This window comes from Camelina sativa, chromosome 6, assembly GCF_000633955.1.
Source record: "Camelina sativa cultivar DH55 chromosome 6, Cs, whole genome shotgun sequence".
Classification (NCBI taxonomy): domain Eukaryota; kingdom Viridiplantae; phylum Streptophyta; class Magnoliopsida; order Brassicales; family Brassicaceae; genus Camelina; species Camelina sativa.
The window spans coordinates 1,980,256-2,003,902 of record NC_025690.1 but is presented as its reverse complement, the minus strand read 5'-3'; the positions used below and the strand labels follow the sequence as shown (position 1 = coordinate 2,003,902).

Sequence of the window (23,647 nt, the reverse complement as noted above, 5' to 3'; positions counted from 1 at the left end):
TTGATCATAAGTCAACGGCTGACACAATCTTGTCTGTATTTGATCTTTTCTCAGACTACTTAAATCCTGGAACAAACCACTGACTTAGACAAGATTATGTATAGCATTCGTATCTTATTCTTATGAGGGACCTTATATCCATTATCCGCACAGATTTGTATAAGTTGTTGTGTCTAGTTATGTGAGTTAGCAATTTAGCATAATGTATAAGTTGTTGAAATATAATAACAAGTTTTTTTTTTTAATGCATAATGTATGAAAAATGTTCGTAAATATTTAGATCATTACAATGTTTTAAACATATATTTTCACCAATTTATTTATTCATTGATCATCACCTGGGTTATTTATTTATTCATTTGTTTATTCATTTATTTATTCAATGTTTTAAACGTATATTTTCACCAATTTATTTCTAGTATAATGAAAAACGAGTTTCTTTTTATATTCAAATTTCATGTGAGGATAAATCTGTGATTACGAAGAAGGTACAAGATTTAACAAAAAAAAAAACATATGTAGAAAAAAACCAAAAAAAACAAACTTATCTTATGAAATCAAATATTTTCTATTATTTTTAACATAATTTTATGTTTAAATGTTTTGTACAAAGTATTTTTAAGGTGAAGCAACCTATCAACGATGCATTTGTATCAAATCCACTTCATCTAAATTACTAGCAAGCCTAATCCCAGGATATCTTATCCCACATTTTAAAGTAGTTTTGAAAACATAGCCGAGAACAACATGTTTTTCCATATAATTTTAAGATGGAAAAGAATTGACAGCGAGAACCACAAAAGAAACAAATTGGTCGATTCATACGATTATTGAAAACCATATAAGCTGGGAATGACTCATTATCTTTTTCCATATTGATCCATATGAAGTCTCCGAGTACACATTTGATGTGATTAGTGATACCACAGTCATCACATGAATAAAACCATTTCTCTGAATTTAGTTCTTCCTCGCATATCTCACACCAGTATTGTTCAATTGTTTTTTCTCCATAGCATAAAGACAGAAAATGATTTTCATCATTTTTATGTTTAACTATCTTTGGTAAAACAGAACATTTGATGTCTAAAACAAATTCACACTCCTCGCAACTCAAAACCATCGTAGCGTTAACTCCACAAGCATTACAAACCCTATCTTCCGTTGAGTGGTTGATGTATAATGAATGAAAAGGATGACTTTCATGGACGAAAGGCTCAGAAATAGAACCGCATCGCACATCCAAGATAGTCTTATTGTCATCACTTGTGTAACGAAAGCCTTGAGAAACGTTTTGACAAGCATTGCAAATGAATATGCGAACATCATCTGTGATTAGAGTAGTAAGCATGTTATAGAAGGAATCTATTTTCTTTTGTGGGAGATAAGCACATTTTTCATGGAGAATATAATTATCACATTCCATGCAACTGTAGAATGAGCCAGAATATATAGGATACTTGCATGCTTTACACGACATGCATTTGTCATAAGCATCACTCTCTTCTTTAAGCTTTAAATTATGCTTCTCGTGACTAAAATGCTTTATTTCTTCTGCTTTGATCACCTCGTATGACTTTACCTCTAGATTTGTTTCTGGAACGTCTTCGAGTTCAATCCCATCCCAAATCCCGAACCTTGTGGCACATCTTGGATGAATGGCAAAATCAGGACATTTTGAACAAATGTAAACCCCACATGTCCAGTTTATCTCTTTATTGCACACTCCACATTTCCGATCTCCAACGTCAAGACAATGATTGTAATAAATACGATGATTATGACGATAGACCTTTATGACACGTGGTATATCAATACAATTTCGATGAATCATGAAATTACATGGAAGACATACATATGGATTTGGGTCATCATCCATTCCACATGCGTCGCAAATGAAATTCCGTTGAGGCATAAGAGTGAGTAAATGCTCATGAGCTTTAAAGTTAACAAGAGTGGAAGGGAGTGGATTCTTTACACAATTGACATCCACACTGAAATTGCAAATAGAGCAATGATAAAATATGTAATGAAGTTTGTTTCCACACAAACAACATTTTCCATTAGTGTACTTTGGAACATGTGTGAGACGTTTAAGAATGTGTTTAGGATGACAAGAATACTTGATCTCCGGTGTGGATTCAGCACAATCTTTGTGAAAACTCAAATTGCATAACTTACATGCATAAGGAAACCGGTCACCATGCAATCCACATAAATGACAAGTAAACAAATCCATCTTTGGAACAAGGGATAAAGGGTGCTCATGGGTATTCGGACTCTCAATTGTTATCATAACATCTTTTTTTGCGCATATCAAATCAATGGTAAAATCACATATTAAACAATAATAATACATCTTTGACAAGTTACCTCTACAAAGCTTGCAATTTCCATAGGCTTCTTCATTTTCTGCAAGTACCTTGATGTACAAAGAATGTTGTGGATGGTAAAAGTTGCAAATCTTTGATTTGGATTCGGCACAGTCCTTATGAAAGAAGAATCCAGAACGAAAGCAACGATGACCATCGCTAAAATAGTTTTTACCAAGATTACAACCAAAACATTTTAGCCCACGCGCTTCGTAAAGTGCATAAACTTTATTGAGTTCTTCCATAGACAATATATGAATATATAAAATGTAGGTTTTCTTTATTTTTATTTTTATAGTATTATATATATCTATATATATATATATATATATATAAATCTCTTATATTTTGGTTTCATCGTAATGATAAGAGCTTTCGTTTTATATATACACATGTTTTCGTATAGAATATATAATATTTAATCTTTTGTTTTGGGATCCAATATTATAGAAAACGAATAATTTCCTTTGTAAGCTATTCTTTGTTTACATGAGAAGGTTACTCGTAGAATATGATGTGTTAATAGATTCAGCAACGAATACATTCCTATGACTTAACTATCAATTTTGCAACCTTTTTTTGTTTGTCTAAAAGGATACTCAAAGAATAATTTCCTGGTTAGGATAATGGCATGACAATCGGTTTAATCAGATTGTTTCGGTCTAAAATATTGGTTGTTTGTTCTTCGGTTTGACAAAAGCTATACCGGACTAATTAAAGGCAATAAAAATTCAGTTTGGTGTGGTTTAAATGTTCTGTTTGGTAAGTAAGAATGTGTATCGAATTAGATCAAAATTCAATTTCAATTTGGTTTTCTTCTGTAATTTTAATTTAGATTGATTTTTTCTTAAAATTTAGTTTAAAAAAAAAATTAGATTATAATATTAAATTATTTTGATTTTTTTTTTGCTGGTAAAGTTAAATTATTTTGGTTTAATAAGTGAACATATCTGCTTTGATTTAGTAATGGTTTTCTTGATAGAGATTTTGGTAAAGAAACTCCAATATAATAATAGTGTTTAATTAGCACTACTTCAAGATTGTAAGATCTTGATAGATATTTTCTTAGGGATAAGGAATATTTCCTTTTAGTTGGGATACACAAAGATCTAGGTTAGAGATTGTTTGTGGGGTTATAAAGTGACAAGGGCTAGCCGCAAAAAGAGTTAGCACTCGTGGGATAAAGATTGTGAGATTTGTAAACCTTCAAGCAAATACAAAAAGTTTTGAAGATGAGTGTGTGTGGTATACTCTTTTAGATCTACACAGGGTGTTGTGTTAGATAGATAGGAGAGTGAGCTTTGGTTTCAAGTCTTGTAAGAAACGAGAGTATTTATAAGATTGATTAAAAGCGTTTGCTTGGCGCGTTCCAAGTGTCTTTAATTGTGTTTGTGTTCTCTATACCGTAACAATTGGTATCAGAGCAAACACCTGATAAAAAGTCTGATATCTTTTTTAACAGGTGAGATCTTGCGACTAGGGTATGGAGATATCACTGGAGGTTGTTACGTTACAAGGGCCATTGAAACTGGATCCGGAATGCTTCGGTTACTGGAAAGTCTCGATCCAACAGGTCATCTCGAGCATTGACATGGAAGCTTGGTTTGCAGTGGAGGACGGCTGGTCTCATCCAACTGAGAAGAATGAAGATGGTGAATTGGTGCAAAAACACAGAAAGAAGTGGACAGCTGAAGAAAAGGCTGAGGCCAAACACAATTCTCAGGTGTTGTCGGTCATCTTCAAATCTCTGCCGAGAGATATCTTCAACCAAGTTCAAGGTTGTGTGTCAGCTAAAGAGACGTGGGACATTCTGGTCGTCACTTTTGAAGGAACTTGTAGAGTTAAGCGCACAAGGCTGGACAATCTTGCGTCTGACTTTGAGAATCTGCAAATGACTGAAACCGAATCTGTAGCGGATTATAGTAGTTGGTTGAGTGGTATTGCTCAAGAGTCTGTCGTTTTGGGTAAACGATACAAGGACAAGAAGCTGATCAAGAAATTCCTTAGAAGTTTACCTGACAAGTTTCAATCGCACAGGTCTGCAATTGATGTGTCTCTGAATTCTGATGAACTCAAGTACAATCAAGTCATTGGGATGATGCAAGCGTTTGAGATGCAATTAAAGAAGAAAGAGAAAATGAATGCTAAATCATTTGCTCTTAAAGCTGGCGAGAAACAGAAGCTTGTTGAATCTCAGGAGCTTGAAGACGAAGAGAAGGTTGGTCTGTTGGTTAAGAAGTATTTTCGCAAGATGGAAAGAGGTCAGCAAAATGGAACTACATCACTTGCAAGTACAGATTCTGACGAGGGATTCAGGAAGAATGATAAGTCAGAACGCCAGTGTCCTGAGTGTGAAGGATATGGGCATTACAAGGCTGAGTGTCCAAACAACAAACGGAAGCACTCCCTGCAATGTTATGGATGCAAGGGTTTTGGTCATACCAAGACTGACTGCCCCTCCCAAGGAAATAATCAGAAGTCCTACATCACATGGAGTGAGAGTGATTCTGATGAAGAAGATAACAAAGGTGAAATTCTGAACAACTTTGTGGCTCTCCTGGGAGTCATCGAGGAAGATGAAGGAGATGAAGATCTGTTGTTGAAAGAAGACATTGACAAGAAGATTGAGTCAGATTCAGATGGGGAGGAGGCTGACTTGTCGATGGAAGATCATATAGGGCTTCTTATTTAGACTATTGTGCAAAAAACTCAAACTAACAGTGAGCTGTCTGCCGAGAGAGATACGCTTCAGATGAACATTGCAATGCTGTCTAAGGAACTGAGTGAAGAAAAAGCCAAGTCACTACGTCTTGAGAAGCAATTGGAGGAACAACTGAAGAACATCAGAATGTTGAGTAAAGGAACTAAAGATCTGGAAATCTTGCTCAGTACTGGACAATCGAGCACTGCAAAATGGGATCTGGGGTATCAGGGAATCAGCTCTGACAATTCCACACAATTTATTAAAGGGCAGAACTCTGAGCCAAAACTCAAAGCACAATCTATTGCTTCAAACGGACAACATAATCAGTTTCCTAAGGTAAACCTGCATCCCAGGCGGATGGTTATGCAGCGTGAGGTGCCGGGAAGATAGCCTTGTGGTCCACAGAGCTATCACCAGTCTGCTCAACAACCTGTTGGTCTCAGCAGGAGAAGAGGATGCTGGTATTGTGGTCTTCTAAATCACTACAAGGCCCAGTGCTTCAAGTTTCAGAATCGTGTGACAAATCTAGTGCAGAATGGTAGTTTCTATCCAGCCGTTAGAAGAGTTAATCAAGGGTATGTTAGGAGAGATGACTTCTATTGTCATGTTGCATACATAGCGGACAAAACTGAGGTTGATCAGGCTAAATGGTACTTTGACAGCGGATGCTCCAGACACATGACAGGTGCTCTTGACAATTTGGTTCATTTGGAAGATGTTGCTGGTGGAAGAGTCACGTTCGGAGATGGAGGAAAGGGCACAATCCGAGGGAAGGGTGCAACTAGTAGTGAAACTCAACCCCATCTGAAGGATGTGTTCTTGGTATATGGTTTGAAGGCCAATCTGATCAATGTCAGCCAATTGTGTGATGAAGAGTTAGATGTTAATTTCACCAAGAAGGATTGCAAAGTCGTTGATCAACAAGGGTCTGTCAAACTCAGAGGTAGACGATCTTGGAATAATTGCTATATGTGGAAATCAGAAATACAATTTTTTAATACTACTGCAGAGTTAGACACAGAGCTGTGGCATCAGAAACTTGGTCATTCGAATGTTCGCACAATGTTGAAATTGGCAAACCAAGAAGTTGTACGCGGACTGCCAAAGCTGAAGGGTGACCCACACTTTGTATGTGGTCCATGCAACAAGGAAAAACAGATCAAAGCATCTCATGGGTCTCTGACAAACATTCGCACAAGTCATGCTTTACAGTTGGTTCACATGGATCTGATGGGGCCTATACAAGTTCAGAGTATCTCTGGTCGTCGATTCATCTTTGTGATGGTGGATGACTACACTCGCTACACCTGGGTAAGGTTTCTTCGTGATAAATCTGATACTCTTGAGTGTTTTCGTATTCTTGCCTTGCAGATTAAAAGTGAGAAATGCTCAATCGAAACCATTCGAAGCGATCATGGTGGTGAGTTTCAAAACGACAAGTTTGAGCAATTTTGTGGGCATCAAGGCATTAGTCATCAGTACTCTGCACCAAGAACGCCGGAACAGAATGGTGTTGTTGAACGTAAGAACGAACGCTACAAGAGATGGCACGAGCTATGCTACATGGAAATCAGGTGCCTCATCGGTTCTGGGATGAAGCTGTGAACACAACCTGTTACATCATCAATCGTGTGCATGTTCGCCCAGGGACCAGCAAGACTCCCTATGAGCTTTGGAAAGGGAAGTCTCCAACTGTGCACTATTTCCATGTGTTTGGATGCCTGTGTTATATTATGAATGATAATGATTAGTTGGGTAAGTTTGACTCTAAAAGTGATGAAGGTATCTTTCTAGGTTATTCTGGACATAGCATTGTCTTTCGTGTCTACAAACGTCTGAGGTCTGTTCAGGAGACTGTCAATGTAGTGTTTGACGACACCTCATTCCTATGAGTGACACTGGTGCCTATTGATTCCGACACGGACCTGGTAACTAATACTGAGAAGTTTGTGCCAGAAGCTGCCAGTCCTGTTGTCCATGACAGGTCTGTATTACCACCTGGTTCAGATCCTGTGACTTCTCAGGTTCATAGGAATCACTCCTCTACTGATGTTATAGGAGCGATTCAGGGGGATAGAGTTACCAGAGGGAAGCAGATTGATTTTGCTCAGCTGGCTGGAAAGAAACAAAAGGCTGTCGTTCGGAAGTCTCTCTCTTAGGATTCTGATGTAGTGCAATTTGCATGTTTTGTTTCTTCTATTGAGCCCAAGAATCACAAGGAGGCGCTTCGTGATGAGTTTTGGATTGCTGCTATGCAAGATGAGTTGGAATAATTTGAACAAAGTGATGTTTGGGATCTCACTCAGCGTCCTGCTGACGTCACCGTCGTAGGAACAAAGTGGATATTCAAGAATAAGAGTGATGCTAGTGGATGCATTGTAAGGAACAAAGCAAGGTTGGTAGCTCAAGGTTATTCTCAAATTGAGGGAATTGATTTTGATGAAACTTTTGCTTCGGTGGCAAGGTTAGAGTCAATCAGGTTTATGTTCGGTATGACATGTGCTCTGAAGTTCACTTTGCATCAAATGGATGTTAAAAGTGCCTTTCTAAATGGAGTACTGAAAGAGGAGGTTAATGTTGAGCAACCAAGAGGTTTTGAGAACTCGCAGCATCTTGAGCATGTTTATCGACTGAAGAAAGCCCTGTATGGTCTAAAGCAGGCACCACGAGCATGGTATGAGAGAATGACTACGTTTCTGATGGATCAAGTATACAGTCGAGGGAGTGTTGACAAAACGTTGTTTGTTCTCAATAGCAACAATGATCTGATGTTCGTACAGATCTATGTGGATGACATTATCTTTGGTTCCACTTGTCAGCCTCTCGTAAAACAGTTTGTGGAAAGCATGTCTCAGGAGTTTGAGATGAGTATGGTGGGAGAGCTAAGGTACTTTTTGAGATTGCAAGTTGAACAATCAGCTGATGGGATCTTTGTATCTCGAAGTACTTATGTTAAGGAGCTTGTACAACGTTTCTGCTTGGATAAGAGTAAAGAAGCAAAGATTCAAATGGGCGCAAACGACAAACTCTCCAAGGACGAAGAAGGGGAGGATGTAGATGAGAGAATATTTAGAGGAATGATTGGGAGTCTATTGTATTTGACTGCTAGTCGGCCTGACATATGTCTGTCAGTAGGGATCTGTGCACGCTATCAAGCCAAACCCAAGATGTCACATTTACTGGCTGTAAAGAAGATCATCAAGTACATCAAAGAGACTTTGGACTTTGGTATCTACTATACCAAGGATACCAACACCTATCTGAGTGGATATTGTGATGCTGATTGGGCAGGTTCTGTGGATGATCGTCGCATCACAAGTGGAGGTTGCTTCTTCATGGGCAACAATCTGATATCATGGCACAACAAAGAAACAAAACAGTGTCTCTCTATCAACTGCTGAAACTGATTACATTGCGCTAGGAAGCTGTTGCACACAACTCCTTTGGATGCGACAAATGGCCTCTGATTATGGTATGAATTCTGATACTCTTTTAATTCATTGTGATAATTTGAGTGCAATAAATATTTCAAAGAATCCAGTTCAACATTCACGAACCAAACATATAGATATTAGACACCACTTTGTTCGTGAACTAGTTGAGGCGAAACTGATCGAGAATGACCATGTGAGCACTGATTTGCAGTTAGTTGATTTGTTTACCAAGCCTCTGGACTTCAACATATTTGTAAATCTGAGGAAGTCCATTGGTGTTTGTGAGTTCTAACTTGTTTTACCTAAGATGTGTTGATCAGAGACAGGAACATGTGCTAGGACAGATCATGGAAATCCTAGAATATATAGAAGATCAGCACTCTGAAAGCAACAGTGGGAAATAGCTACCTGTCATGCCGGTCTATCCATCCTGTCAAATATTGTCGTGTTTTAAGGAGGTCAAAGAGCTGTGAAGAGACACACACATATATTCTCAAGAGGAAAACTCTGATTAGATGATAAGGCTGAGATCACTGATTGACAATCTCTTATGATGTCATTGATGTTCATTTCGGTGAAACAGCTACCAGAAGGCTGAGACACATATAAAAAAAAAAAATATATGCGCGTACTTCAAAGAGAGAATCTCCCGCTGCTTTAACATGTTGGGTTGGATTGCAGACTACAGGCACGGCAGTGTGAAAGACTACCCAATTGCATCAAGTCTCTGATTTTCAACAATTCAAGAGGTTGAGACAGCTCCTGGCAAATGTTCTGAACTAGTGGTTGAGATAGGAAATGTATGGTTAGGACTATGTTTTGGGTTTTGGTTTTGTTTTAAAAAAAATAAAAAAAAAAATAAACTTGATTTTGTTCACATGTGTTGTTTCTCGATCTGAGTGCCTTCATGTTCATCGTTAGTAGATGTGTGTATCTGATGATATGAGACATGAACATATACAGTTTTCCTTACAGGGGTGGAGAATCTGATTTATTCGGATCCTTGATTAATGCACTTGCGATTAAAAAGGGAAAAATATTCGATGTACCATAACAGATTCATTGAGTGTTATCAGGGTAGAGTTGGTTGATGGGCCGAGGCTTAACAGCCCAATAAGTTTCATGAGGGTGTACAAAAGGAGCGGCTAGGGTTTTGAGTTTTTTCTCATCCTTGAGATTTCAGATCTTTGTCGATTAAGCTTCTAATTCTTTCTCTCCTCTGATTTTGCTCTCTAACTCTTGATCACCATGAAATCTGTGTTTAGCGGTTTTCACTATGATTCTAGCTCAAATGAGGAGCTTCACACCCCTCCGCCAGCCCTACCTCCGCCGTCTCCCTATGTTCCGATTGATCCTACAACGGCGATGGTCATCTACGAACTCCGCGATGAGTCAACTACATCACCTCTGGTACCTGAGAATCCTTCTCCCAGGCCGATGTCTGTCGAAGCGGATCACGACACATGCGACTCTTCGTCTTCTCTACCAAGAAGGACAAGATCTCGTTTTCCGGTGATTGATCTGACCGGTGATGTTCCTATGCCTACTCTGTCAAATCAGGGAATCTCATCCCGGCTACGTAAGCGACAAACATCTGCTGAGCGTGATAACAGGGAGTCCAAACGTCCTCACACTGTCAAAGAGAAGGCTGCGGCAACCTCTCGAGGAGCGAGTTCAAGGGATTTTGATCCCAAGCGATTCGAGTCCTTTAAGGCCTCGCGTAGGTATGGTTTCTTTGCTTCAAGGAACTTTGCTCCAGAGGTCTGTTTCTCTCTAGGGGCTGATGATCAGAGTAGAGAGTTTATTGCTGAAAACTGTCACTCAAGTAGTAACCTTTGATTCAGAGGTTGTATATGAATTTTGGGCCAATCTTCCCACGGTTAAGGTCGAGGGGGAGTCGGTTGATGTTCTTGTTCGAGACTGTGTGTATGAGTTCTCGCCTAGACGTATCAACGCTCTGTCTGGTCTCCAATCTGTTGATGTTCGTGAGCAGAGACAGCAGACGGCTGCTATTTTGGAGGAGGATCATGCACTGTTCCTGTCAGATGGAAAAGTCAAATCCTGCAAGCAGTTGGTGGCAACAGCCATTAAGAATCCAGTCATCAAGAATCTGCATAAGACTTGCTGCAGCAACTGGTCTCCCACGGTAAACACCGGTTATATCTCCACGAATAGAGCAATGGTGATCTACATGATCATGCATCAGATTCCTTTTGACTTTGGGAGGATGGTCTATGATCAGATCATACAGTTGGGATTGCAAGCTCAGTCAGGGTTCCGTCTACCGTTTCCCAGTCTCATCTATCAGCTCTTGGAAGCTCAGCGACCTGTTCCATGTCTTAAGTCGGAAGACACGAAGAAGACCAAGGGTAAGAAGACTGCGTCACGTCGTACGGAGTCTCATCTTAGAGCTGGAACATTGTAACAACATGTCCCGTGGACCCCACTAGCCCCCGCTAGGTGCCCCAACGGACCGTCTGTGGACCTTTCTAGCCTACCGCTAGCCGCCCAAACAGACTCCAAGCTGATCCTGCAGGACATCGATCATAATCCATCACTGTGGATATCCCAATCCACCAGTAGATTATTAGTACGTCAGGCGTTCCTCGAACCCTAGTCTCCACCTTTTAACAATCTTCCGACATGACAAGTTGCCACCAATTGACCTGCAGGTGGCAACTTGTTGTCTGCCTTTGTTTTGTTTATTTGTTGTCTTTCCAAAAATCTTATCCCTACAGCTTATTGTATATATGTCTACATTTCACATGTCTCATAGTTCATACCAACGTAAATTTTGATATATGTTTCTTCCCAGTAACTATGTTCCATTCAATTTATCCTTGATTTCTCAATATTTTCTCCAATGTGTTGCTATCTATAACCCCTCTGGAAATTAAATTCAGTATTCATTATATTCGAAAGACTCACTTAACTAAGTAAATGGGCTCATCTAGAAGTATAATTTGTCACGTTATGAGTCATCATTTTAATTTGTCGGTGGTACTTATATTAGGAGTTACGTCCTCTCGGAAATTCTAGTATTAGAGAGGCCATCTATGCCAGACAAGCCCATGTCTAGAGTAAGTCCTCAATCTTTCTTTTAGAGTAAGTCCTCAATCTTTCTTTTATATACTAGGTTTTGAACCCACAGATATATTTTGATGAAAACTATATATGATTTATGACGGTAGTAAATATTATCTTATAAAAAAATTAAATTAGTATTAAAGAAAAAGTTATATTTCAGATACACCATTTTTTGAAATATAAAAATCAGTTGTGTTATAAAATCAAATCTGATAAAAAAATCATGAATTTAACTCGACATCTAGGCGAGGCGAATTAAACTGATGACCTCACATATCCTAAACCATTTCTTTGACCACCAGAAAAACAAAACAATTTTATCATCATGAATTTAACTCGTTTTCATATTTAATTGATCGCTACCACCTATGTTTTCGTGTTTTTTATTCAATGTATTCTTATTCTTCATATTCTTTCTTGTCATTTCTATTGTCAAATTTTGTGGTAATCGTCATCATTACTTTTACCGTCTGGTTCTTGGCTGTACTCTTTTTCTTCTTCATCCTCGTCAACTTCTTCACATTCTTCCACTAAAAAAAAAATTTTAGACTACCACACAACTTGTTAATCCATCAAACTCCAAAAACAAAATCATTTCTTTTCTCATAAAAATAAAAATAAGATAAAAAATAAAAAGTTAATGAAAGAATATCAACTCATCTATAAAATCATACACAAAAATATGTTTTACAGCTCATAAGAATAAAATGCACAAACGTAGATAAATAAGATAATTTATGTTTTACATAAATACTTATAATATTTTAAACTTTTAAAAGGTTTCGAAATATAATTTTTGAACCTTTTTAAAAGTTTCAATATTTATAATATTTTAAACTTTTCAAATTTAAAAATTATAATATTTAAAAACTTTTTAAAAGCTAAGAACTTATAAAAGTTTCAATATTTATAATATTTTTGAACTTTTAAAAAGTTTGAATATTTATAATATTTTAAACTTTTAAAATTTATAAATTATAATATTTAAAAACTTTTTAAAAGCTAAGAAATTTTAAAAGTTTCAATATTTATAATATTAAAACTTTTAAAAATTTTAAATATTGTAATATATTTTTTTGAAACTTTTTAAAGTTTTTATTTGATTAAATAAAAAACTGGATCAAACCGAATATACTTTTAAACTTGGACGCCTGATAAATCAAGCTTTCCTGCACATTCGTTGTTGGAAGCATATTAATCTTATTTATACTGGTTCTGAATCATTGTCTAGAAATTTTATAGCCGATGTGGGATATTGTACATAGTTCTTTTATTTCCATAAATTTAAAATTTTCCTTTTTCTAAAAAATTCTGGAAATTTAAAAAATGTTAATGAATAACATGTCAAATCCTGATAGGTTGTTTAAAATAATTTTTAATATAGAAAATTCTGGAAATTTTTAAAAAGTTAATTAGTGAAGTGTCTAATCCCTATTGGTGGTTTAAAATCATAGGTGTACGCTTTTAGAAGCTTATAATATTTAAACTTTTAAAAATTTTAAATATTGTAATATATTTTTTTGATCAAATAAAAAACTGGATGAAACCGAATAAAACTTATAAACTTGGACGCCTGATAAATCAAGTTTTCCTGCTCATTCATTGTTGGAAGCATATTAATCTTATTTATTTTGGTTCTGAATCATTGTCTAAAAAAATTTCTAGCCGATGTGGGATATTGTATATAGTTCTTTTATTTCCATAAATTTTAAATTTTCCTTTTTCTAAAAAATTCTAGAAATTTAAAAAATGTTAATGAATGACATGTCAAATCCTTATAGGCTGTTTAAAACAATTCTTAATATAGAAAATTCTGGAGATTTTTAAAAATGTTAATTAGTGAGGTGGCTAATCACTATTGGTGGTTTTAAAGCTTAGGTGGACGCCTTAAGGAGCTTATAGCATCTACTTCTTATTAGTATAGATTTTGTATTATTATTATTTCTTCACTATAAATTGTTTTCCTAAAACTTTAAAGTATTTATTTCTTCATGTGGATTAAGCTCTGATGGAATACGCCCAACTTAGCAAAATGGTTTTCTTTGCTGACAATGTAACAACAAAAAGCAAATCATTTAGCCAAGCTATTGTCCCATATACATTTTACACTTTCACCTCCATTCATGTTGCTATCGTATTTTAAGTTTTTAATTTATCTTTTAGCCTTCCTCTGTCTTGCCAAAAGTTATTAATTTACATCATAACCAATATAGCAAGCTATAACCAAAATTAAGTTTGTAGAGAAATTCTAAGATTCTTGCCAACTTTTATTTTTATTATTCTTTCGCCTTTCTGGCTATGATTTGAAGTATAATTATTGTTGTGTTTTTGGTACTTACATGACCTATTTGAAGAACTTGACGGGATTTTTACACCATTAAGTCATATTCTTCCTGTTTTGCTAATTCTGTTTCTGGTTATTTACAGTACTCCATGAATATTGATGTTTTTAATTCACTAAGAAAAACATCATTCATATCTTTCTTTTCAGGAACTCATCGATGGTGACGGTACACGGTTTACTGGTGTATTCAAGAAATGTATATTGATGGTATGTATCATCGTGTACTTTACATGTAAGATTAACTTCATAAAACCACTAATAAAAATGTTATATAATATAGGCAAAAATAAAAGTTTTAAAAATTGTATCCACGTTTGTAATTGTATTTCGGGTTCAAGTTCCAGTTACTAATTTCTTGAGCCAATGTCATCATATACATAATACATCTTCTCATATTTACCAAAGACATTGTATCATTCAATAATTTAATTGACAGTACTTGAATGTAAAAAAAAAAACAAAATTTACTTGTTAAAATTTGCTGTAAAATGAATATTAATAATTAACCGGCGCGTAACGCTGATAATCCTCTAGTATCATAAATGCATTTAAACATTAAAAGGTAAAACTGTAGTCTTTCCTATCAATTGGTGGCTTATATAAACTGTAAAATATTCAACCTTCTACATTTTTTGTTACATGCAAATGTAAAATTGTGATTTTGAAAAGAAAAAAGAAAAGTAAAATTGTGACTTGACAACATAATTATACTCCTTTTGGAAATGCATGCAACCAAGCACATTAATTAATAAACTCAGCAAGTTTCATCACAACTTGACGAGCATTAACACTCTTAGAATCCTTCAAATGAAAAACATGGCTCTCATCTTTAGTCTCCATGACCTCAACTTCGCCATCCCATCCACTCTTCTTCAGCTTGGCCGCGTAACACAAACCTTGTCTCACTAACAGATCATCTCCAGCTACCATCACCAGAACCTTTCCACAACCTAACCCTGATAAGTCAGAGTCTTCCGATCCGACCACATTGATCAACGGATCATCAACTCCGTCTTTACTATTCGGACTCGCGATTCCCCAGCTTCCTTCAATCTTTTGGCTCTTGATTACATCTCTAACCTCAAACTCATCTATTGGAGTCTTCCCCCAAAAATATGGATGAATCAAGATCATCCCAGAGATTAAAGAATCACAACAAAGTCTCTCTGTTTTAGCTCGAGTCGTGAGATGATGAGCTATGTTCCCACCGGCGCTATCTCCGGCTAGAAACACCTTTCCGAAATCGCCGTGTTTGTTTATCCAAGTTTCCGACCCGGATCCGGTGATATGAGTGAAGACCCATTTGAGAGAATCCCATGAATCTTCGTACGGGATCGGGATCGGGATCGGAAACTCCGGTGCACGGCGGTAATCGACTGAGATGGCTAAACAGTTAGCGGCGGCGACTGCGGATGTGAGGAAATTGTGGTAAGTCGGAGAGAAAGCTGTTTCTATGATGAAACCACCACCGTGGAAGTAGATGAGCATCGGGAGCTTTTCATCCGTGACTTTCTCCGGGACGTAGAGGCGGGCGGAAAGGTTTTTCTCCGGCGAGTAGACGACGACGTCTTTCGAGACGACGCCATTTTGAGGGGTAAGTGATGGTGGGACGGTTGTTTCACCTGAGAGACGCTCGATGCGGCCACTCTTGTAGACTTGGTAACACGGAGACCTGTCGAACGCGATTTCGGAATCCATTGTTAATGATTGGATTACATATGGAAAGAGAGGAGCGCAGAGCCACTATTTTTAAAAAAAAATGATCGTGAATGCCACTGTTTTGTTTGTAATAAAATTAAATATTTTTTTAAAAAAAATCAAAACATATGGAAATATCTAAAAAACGGATATTACCGATCCAACCAAAGTATCCGACCCAAATCAATAAAATGGATCACCTTGCCCATGAACCACTAAAAAATAACCCTAAATCTGGATTGTATGTAAAATAAATTGCAAAAGTAAAAAGGGGAAAAGTTAGAAAAAACCCTATCTTGTTGTTTTGGTTGTTCTTGTTGTTCTCAGAAACGGCTCGTGTCAAGGATGGTCGTGGAGAATATGACTCAACAAAAGGAGCCGAAAATAATCCTCCAAATCCAACTCGAGTTCTCACAAAAACAAAAGAAGCACTTCCCACATAAAAAACATGAGAAACAGAAGCTTGAGTTAGAGAAGTAGCAGTTCTCACAGAACATTTAATTAGAAGCAACAAATTCTGAAGCTCCAGAAGAAACTCCTCCCACAAAACAACCAGAAGCTCGAGAAGCAGCTCCTCCCACAGACCAACCAGAAGCTCGAGAAGTAGCTACTCCCACATAAAAACCAGTAGCTCGAGAAGCAGCACCTTCCTCCCCATCAATTAGAATTTGATGGAAAGGAAGAAGCGGTTAATGAAGAGGAAGACGAGACAAACTCAACTGAAAGTGGTTTTGATGATGGAATAAGTTTTTTTGATCGAATCATTGGTAGTTGGAGAGAGCGTCTAACCAAACAGAAGAAAAATATATGGTGGAAAGGTTTTGGGTCTTCCTAGTGGTCCATTTTCTCCAAATACTGAGGATATAAGTGAGTATGTTGGTTAAGTTATTTTGGTTAGTTTTTATGGAGTTATGGATTTATTTTGTTGGTTTTAATGGTTATTTTTTCAAACATTTATGAAGATGTCAAGAGAAGAGAAGAAGGTAAAAGACAAGAAACAGATAAAGGGAAAGACAATTTGTATTTTGGAATTCTGAATGTTGGTGGCACTTTGTTATAATTTTTGGCGGTATATTTAAGTACAACTTGTTTTTTGAGGTACAACTAGGGCTGGACATTCGGGTAACCCGTTTGGGTTCGGGTATTACCCATTCGGGTTTAGGTAAACGAGTTTAGAAAAATATAATCCATTGGGTATTTTTAGACATATGGATTCGGTTCGGTTTGGGTACTATCGGGTTCGGGTCGGTTTGGGTTACAAATTTTAGAACCTGATTAGTACCCGAACTATGGGATACCCAAAAAAATATAATTAAAATTAATTAAATTTAGTTAAATTTGACTTATGTGACAAAATATTTTAGATATTTAGGTATAAAACTAAATGAAATATTCAAAATTATAATCATAATTTTGGGGTAATTGCATTATATTAATGATAAATATTATGAATATGTTTATATGTTCGGGTTTATGGGTACCCAAACGGGTACCGGATATTATCCGATGGGTATTAGAAAACAGAACCCAATAGGGTTTTATAGGCAAAGACGTACCCAACCCGAACCAGGTTTTTCGGGTCAGATTTCAGGTTGGATATTCGGATACGGTTTTTATGCCCAGACCTAGGTACAACTGGATTTTTATGTACGTTATTTTGGTACAACTGTATTTTAAAGTACAATTATGTCATAGCTAATTGGTACAACTAGTTTAAATGGTGAAACTCTTAGATTAGTTAATTGGTACATTTGGTGTAACTGGAACACATGTAAATCTTCGGATTTGGCGGCTGGATGTTAAGTCTTGCCATTATAGAAATAGAATAAATATATTTTTGAATCCTAATAAAATAAATAAGACAACACGTGTGTATATTCCGATTTGACGGTGGGATATGAATAAAAAATGGTGATTTATACTCACAGTTGTTCTTAAGTGTTCAGTTGTTCCTAACTAGTCATAGTTGTACAATACACATACAAAATTTTAACTTAGTTGTCCCAAGTCGACCTGGTTGTACGATACACAACAAAAATAGACATACATAACTAAGTTTGTTCAGCAGTAACTTCAGGCTAGCTGTAACCACTTAGCAACTTTATGCAAGGCTGAGACTTGTTTCTCCTCTTTTGATGACGTTCTCTGGTGAATGGGAACCTCTCTACTAACATCGAATACATTATCTTCTTCAAAGATGAGATCTTAAACAATATAACATATCGGTCGATGCATGTTCGGTTTTCTCGGTTGAGTTTTAAGTTAAACGCTGCATTTTGGGTAAAGGAAAACCCTTAAACTCGAGTTTTGTCTCATTAGGCGTGTTTAGCCGCTTTTGAGAGAAACGAGAGAGAGAGGAAAGAGTTCTTAGTGTTCTTGAGAGTTCTTGGTGTTTTCTTGGAGTTTGAGGCTGTTCCTATAGAGATTTGTAGCTGGGATCGTTGTAGGATCTTCCTAGGAGCGTTTTCTTCCTGTGTTTGAGTCGGATTTCTTCTGTGGCAAAAGTAAGTGCATGACCATGGCTTATCTAAGCTGGAGATTCTCTGATCTGTTTGTTTATGTGTTGTTTGACTTGTTAGAACGTTGTTTTAGGTTCGTGTGAGGCTTTCTTGTGGCTTGGGATCGAGTCTTGTGGTTGCAGGAACAAAGATCCGGCGAGAACCTTTGGGGAAAACGATGCTCGGCATGTGCATCGGTCGATGCACTTTGTGCGTCGGTCAATGCAAGTGCGAGGACAGCACGGATTGACCTAAGAGCATCGGTCGATTTCATGTGGAGGCGTCGGTCGATGCAATTAGGGTTTCCGCGTGATGTCGAGCATGCGCCGGTCGATACAATGGGAGCATCGGTCGATGCAAGTGAACCTTGCATCGGTCGATGCATAACATGTGTCGGTCTATGCAGTCCCCAGGTGGTGTCGGTCGATGCAAGCCTTGTGTCGGTCGATGCAGAGTCTGGTTTGTTTGTTGAACGTTGTATGATGGTTGGAGTGTCTCTATTGCTTGTGTGTATGGCCCAGTAGATGGGAGGATTGCCTTACTGAGTGTTTATAAAATACTCATGCATTGCAATTTGTGTTTGTGATGCAGGTAAAGGCAAAGTGTGATCGTGGAATGAAGCCAATGAAGATGAGGATGTTTTAGGGACTTGATTGGATGTTGTCTGGCATTGCTAGGTTGCTAGAGTTGGGTCATTAGAAATATTGCTAGGTTGATGGTTCTATGTTTCCTGTTAGTTGATTATGGGATATTGTTATATGCTATAATTGTTGGAGTATTATTGGATATTTATTGGTATTGGTTATTTCCGATGTTGGTTGTGGTTTTGGTTAGGTGGCTAGTGGGTATGAGACCACTAGTTATAGTTTATCATTATTTATTATTTAATTATTTATTTTTAAAAAAAATACGGGTCGGGTCGTTTCAATATCGACACATTAATTTTTTATTATAGTTCATTTTTGATTTTTTTACTGTATAAAAATATTTGAATGCTATTGTCAAAACATGATAATTGGTATTTTCATTGTAATTGATTTTATAAAAATATTAGTTGTAACCATTAAATTTTATTTTTAATGTTTTTTTACCAAATTAGGAAAGTCTCTCTATAAATTAACAATTATTAATTTATCGAGAAATTAAAACCTCTATAAATTAATAGATATTCATGGTCCCAACACTATTAATTCATAAAAGTTTTACTGTACAACCAAAGGTTTGTGTAACAAAAAAACGATAAAGCAAATTAAGCTCCGTTTTCTTAGATAAAAACTTCATCGTCTTCGTCATTTTCGTCAATTTGGTGTGATTTTCTTGCTTGGGAATCATCTTTTTTTACTGATGAAATACCGGTAACTCATTCGAAAATCATAGGCAACGATCCATCTGTTATATCGCAAAACCTTCCAATTGGTCAAAACTCTCCTGTATAAAGAGATGTCATTGATCTTGATTGCACTTAAAACCCATTTGTGTCGATATGGTATAAACCATCATCTTCTGATTCTCCTATTGGCCTTTAACTCCTCAACATATTGCTTCCATGGTGGTTTACATGCTGGTCAAAGAGTACAGATCAAATCCAAAAGGATTTGTATTTGTCTTCGGGACGCACCATAATAGATCATAGTGACGCCCGAGAACAATCGCATAACTAACATCATGTGTTAGTATGACCAAACACACGGCCAAACAGACCGGAAATTTCTCGGCAAAATCTTCAGAGATAGGAACACAACGGTTGATTCGGATCCACCGGTGATGAGACATATATTCTCTCTCCGAACTTGGTTGTGTTTGGCTAACCGCTAAAACCACTTGAATCCAAATCAGGTCCAATAGACTCTGAATATGATAAGGCCAAACGAATTGTGCAATCACCATCACAACCGTCATTACGAGAAAGAGAAACGAAACTGCAAGTAGACATTGTAACACATAAAGCGATCTTGTCCTTGAACACAATTCAATCCATGTAACCCTCTTTGGAAAAGACGGTTTATATGCACGACACCAGAACTTGGTAGAAAAAATGTTCTTTGCCAGAGTGGGAACCATCACGAACAAAGATTCAAAAAACCGTTTCAGATGTCGAGGAACTGTCGATCGTTGTAACCAAAGAGATGCCATTATAAACTAACTAAATCTATATAAAAGTGAAAAGACTACAGATGGAAAATCGACCGACGCCGGAAGAACCGATGTCGGCCGTAATCAATGGTTAAACAGAGAAGTTTGTTGGTAGTTGAAATGTTGGAGAAATCGCCTTTGGCGAGAGCAGTTTTTTATTTTTGTACTTTCACTTTGAAATTGCGTCTAAAAAAAGCCCTCATCCCTACATAAAAACTGTCGACAAACTTCTAATCCACAGTTTCCAAATTTTCAAATTTTAATTTACAATATTTTATATTTTTCTAAAGCATACCCTTCTTCATCTTGCAGAAATGGTGTTCATCTAATTGATATATAATTGATTGTTATCTTTTTAATTCAGCAACAATTTAGTAATATTTTTGCTGACCTATCATCTCAAGCCAGTATTACTCCCTATATATAAGTTGTTAACCATTCGTTATAGATATATTTTATATATTTCGATTTTGCTTTAAAATGATAGATATGAAGTTTAAAAAATGGTTTGAAAGATATTAGAGCTTTGTGATTTGGACATAGAAAATTTGTTAGATGACTATATATTTTTGTTGTCACTCAAAAAAAAGGTAATTTGGTTATTTTGCACATAAAGAGGGATAGTTTTAAAAATGGTCAACATGGAGAGATATTTTTAAAAAGGATTATGGAAAAATGGGTATTTTTGAGAATGCCCCTTAGATAAATAAGAGTATGAATAAAATATGAAAATATTGTAAACTAAATTAAATATTAACAAAAAGTATCAATACTTTTTATGAAACAAATTTAGTTTTGTTATGAATTGAAACTTTTCAATGATCTCAACTTTATATATTGTTTGAAAACAATTCTAAATATATACAAATTGATGTCGTAATAAATTTTATGTAATATATTTAATTTCGTACATTATGAATTTGAATTTTTTTGAAAGCACCTCTTTTTCTAAATTGAAACTACAATTTCTTTTTATGATGCTAATATTTGGGGAATGTTGAGAAAATTTAAATTAATAGCATTTAAACCCAATAAAACTTCAAAATACATTTACTCACACTTGAAACTTCAATAAAAAATTAAAAATTTAAACTTCAAAACTTGAGAATACTTTTAATAATATTTAAATCTGTTAGAAATTTTTATTTTAAAATTTTCTATAATAGCAATAAAAAATTACTCACAATAATTAAGTTATAACATAACTAGAAATCCGATATCATTTACACATATTTCTTTCTAGATATGCTAATATTTATTGGTAGACATCATGTATTATATTGTTCTTTATATTTTCAAAATTATGTTAAAACATTGTCTATTCTCTTACAAAACTACTATCCGATATTGTGTTGTGTCTATCCTCTTAAAAAACTGCTTTCCGATATTGTGGAGTGTCTATTCTCTTACAAAATTACTATCCAATATTGTGGTGTGTCTGTTTCCGTGAAAAGCTATATTTTACAAACTACTTACTCTATTAGGATTTCTGAATTACTGTATAACCCCAAGTATACAAATAAACATAAAAAAAGAAAATAAGTCAAAATAAAAAACTATATTACAAAAATACAAATTACAAAAAAAAGAGTAACTAACAAAATATATAATCCGGAGCTGTAGCACGGGGTATCACCTAGTCATGTATTATATTGTTCTTTTTTTGACCTATTATATTGTTCTTTATATATTCAAAATTATGTTAAAACATTTAATTGCATAAATGCACAACTAAAATATCAGATGATATTCAATATAGTATATACAACTGTAACATCTGCGAACTAGAATTCCGGTTTAGGATGTGCATCGATTGATGCAAAGATGGTGTCGATCGACGTAAGGTTGGTTTACGCGAACGAGTTTGGCTGTTTCATGTAAATGATAGTACTACAAAGTATTAACGGATATTTACGGGTCGGTAACAAAACAGGTAATGGGACGAGTAACGGAACGGGTAACATGATGGATAAAGGTACAGGTAACAGGACGGGTATTAAAATTAAATTAATACTCGATACTCGATCCTTAATCACGGGTAATATAATTATAATACCCTTCACTTAACCCTAAAGCTGCAGATATCTTTTTTTAGGACGGGTACGAGCCGAGTAACATACAGATAAAGAGTATTAGGGCTGAGACTTACATATTAGTAGTTTAATATGAATTAAACTCACCATATAGCATTATATTATATAACATGTGAATAAATGATATAACATAATTATAATTTTAACAAATAAAAATAAATAACAAAATAAAAAATTCCTGCTGGTAGCGCGGATCATTATCTAGTAATATATTTATAAGGGATAAAACAAAAAATTTAATAATTTCTGTAAAAAATCCTAAAATGACATTTAACTGAAACGAAAAGAGTAACAAAAAAATTTAGTACGAAATCTTCATACCCTATATTCGTTCAAAATCTTCTAATTTTACCAGAGATAACTTTCCAAAGTTATGCAAGCAATGGAGTCGTTGCAAATTAAGTCATGGTCGTCATTCCATCGCAAGCATCTTGAACCAGTATTTTTGCTGTGACTAAAGATCAACATCTCATCTGGAACTCAAAGCATAATTGTAAAATTATCAGCTCTTGTTAGTCTAAAAACAAGAATTTCAATTTTTTTTGTAAATCCCAAGGAATATTAAACCAACATTAATTACAAGTTTTATATATTCACAAAATCCATAAATCAAATCTCTTTGTGAATAGTTATTTTGTTCAACCTAGATTTTGTCAGAAAATCAATTATACTCTCTTATCAAATCAATTATCTTAAGATCTAAATTTCAGGTGATCAATCTAGGCTGTGGAATTCATTTTATGAACTCATACTCTCACCAGAAGTGTGAAAACAAAGAATAATAAAACAAGAAAAACAACATATGCGAATATTTGTTATCGCTGTGGAGAAAAAGAGCATTGGTCTTGTGAAGGAAAAGAACAAAAAAATGGAAACAACTATTATTATGAGAATAGAGATGATTTCACCCTTAGTGATTTTATATTTCGTTCTTGGTAAATAATCATTTGCTTAATTCTTGTTTGGTTATTTTCTTATCTTTTACAATTGTGTTGTCGTTGAAGCTAAAACACGTACAGTAAAATCTCTATAAATTAATAAGGTCCAGATCATGAAATTTTATTAATTTACAGAGGTTTTCATTTATTATTAATTTATGATTTTTTTTATATTTTCATAGTTTTAAATTTTTTCTATTAAAATAGAAAATATTTTTGTTACAATTCACAGTTTTATAGATTTTTTTAAAATTTCTAATTTGGTTATCGTAATAGGATGAATATGTTAATAGTTTACTAAATTATCCACGTGAAAATGATACATGATAAACTTCAAAATTTAGAT

The 23,647-nt window shown here is 35.5% G+C and overlaps 2 protein-coding genes and 1 pseudogene across 2 annotated transcripts; all 3 read right to left on the bottom strand.

Moving 5' to 3' along the window:
* Positions 564-2,738, bottom strand: LOC104790118. Its single transcript, XM_010515822.1, has one exon. It carries the CDS (start codon positions 2,615-2,617, stop codon positions 686-688), a length of 1,932 nt encoding a protein of 643 aa, XP_010514124.1. The 5' UTR covers positions 2,618-2,738; the 3' UTR covers positions 564-685.
* On the bottom strand, positions 14,524-15,678 carry LOC104790117 (probable carboxylesterase 7). Its single transcript, XM_010515821.2, has one exon. It carries the CDS (start codon positions 15,637-15,639, stop codon positions 14,683-14,685), a length of 957 nt encoding a protein of 318 aa, XP_010514123.1. The 5' UTR covers positions 15,640-15,678; the 3' UTR covers positions 14,524-14,682.
* On the bottom strand, positions 19,329-20,036 carry LOC104793867 (annotated as a pseudogene).

Excerpts from the sequence above, each read along its gene's own strand:
- LOC104790117 (XM_010515821.2), bottom strand. The coding sequence starts at position 15,639 with ATGGATTCCGAAATCGCGTTCGACAGGTCTCCGTGTTACCAAGTCTAC.
- LOC104790118 (XM_010515822.1), bottom strand. The coding sequence starts at position 2,617 with ATGGAAGAACTCAATAAAGTTTATGCACTTTACGAAGCGCGTGGGCTA.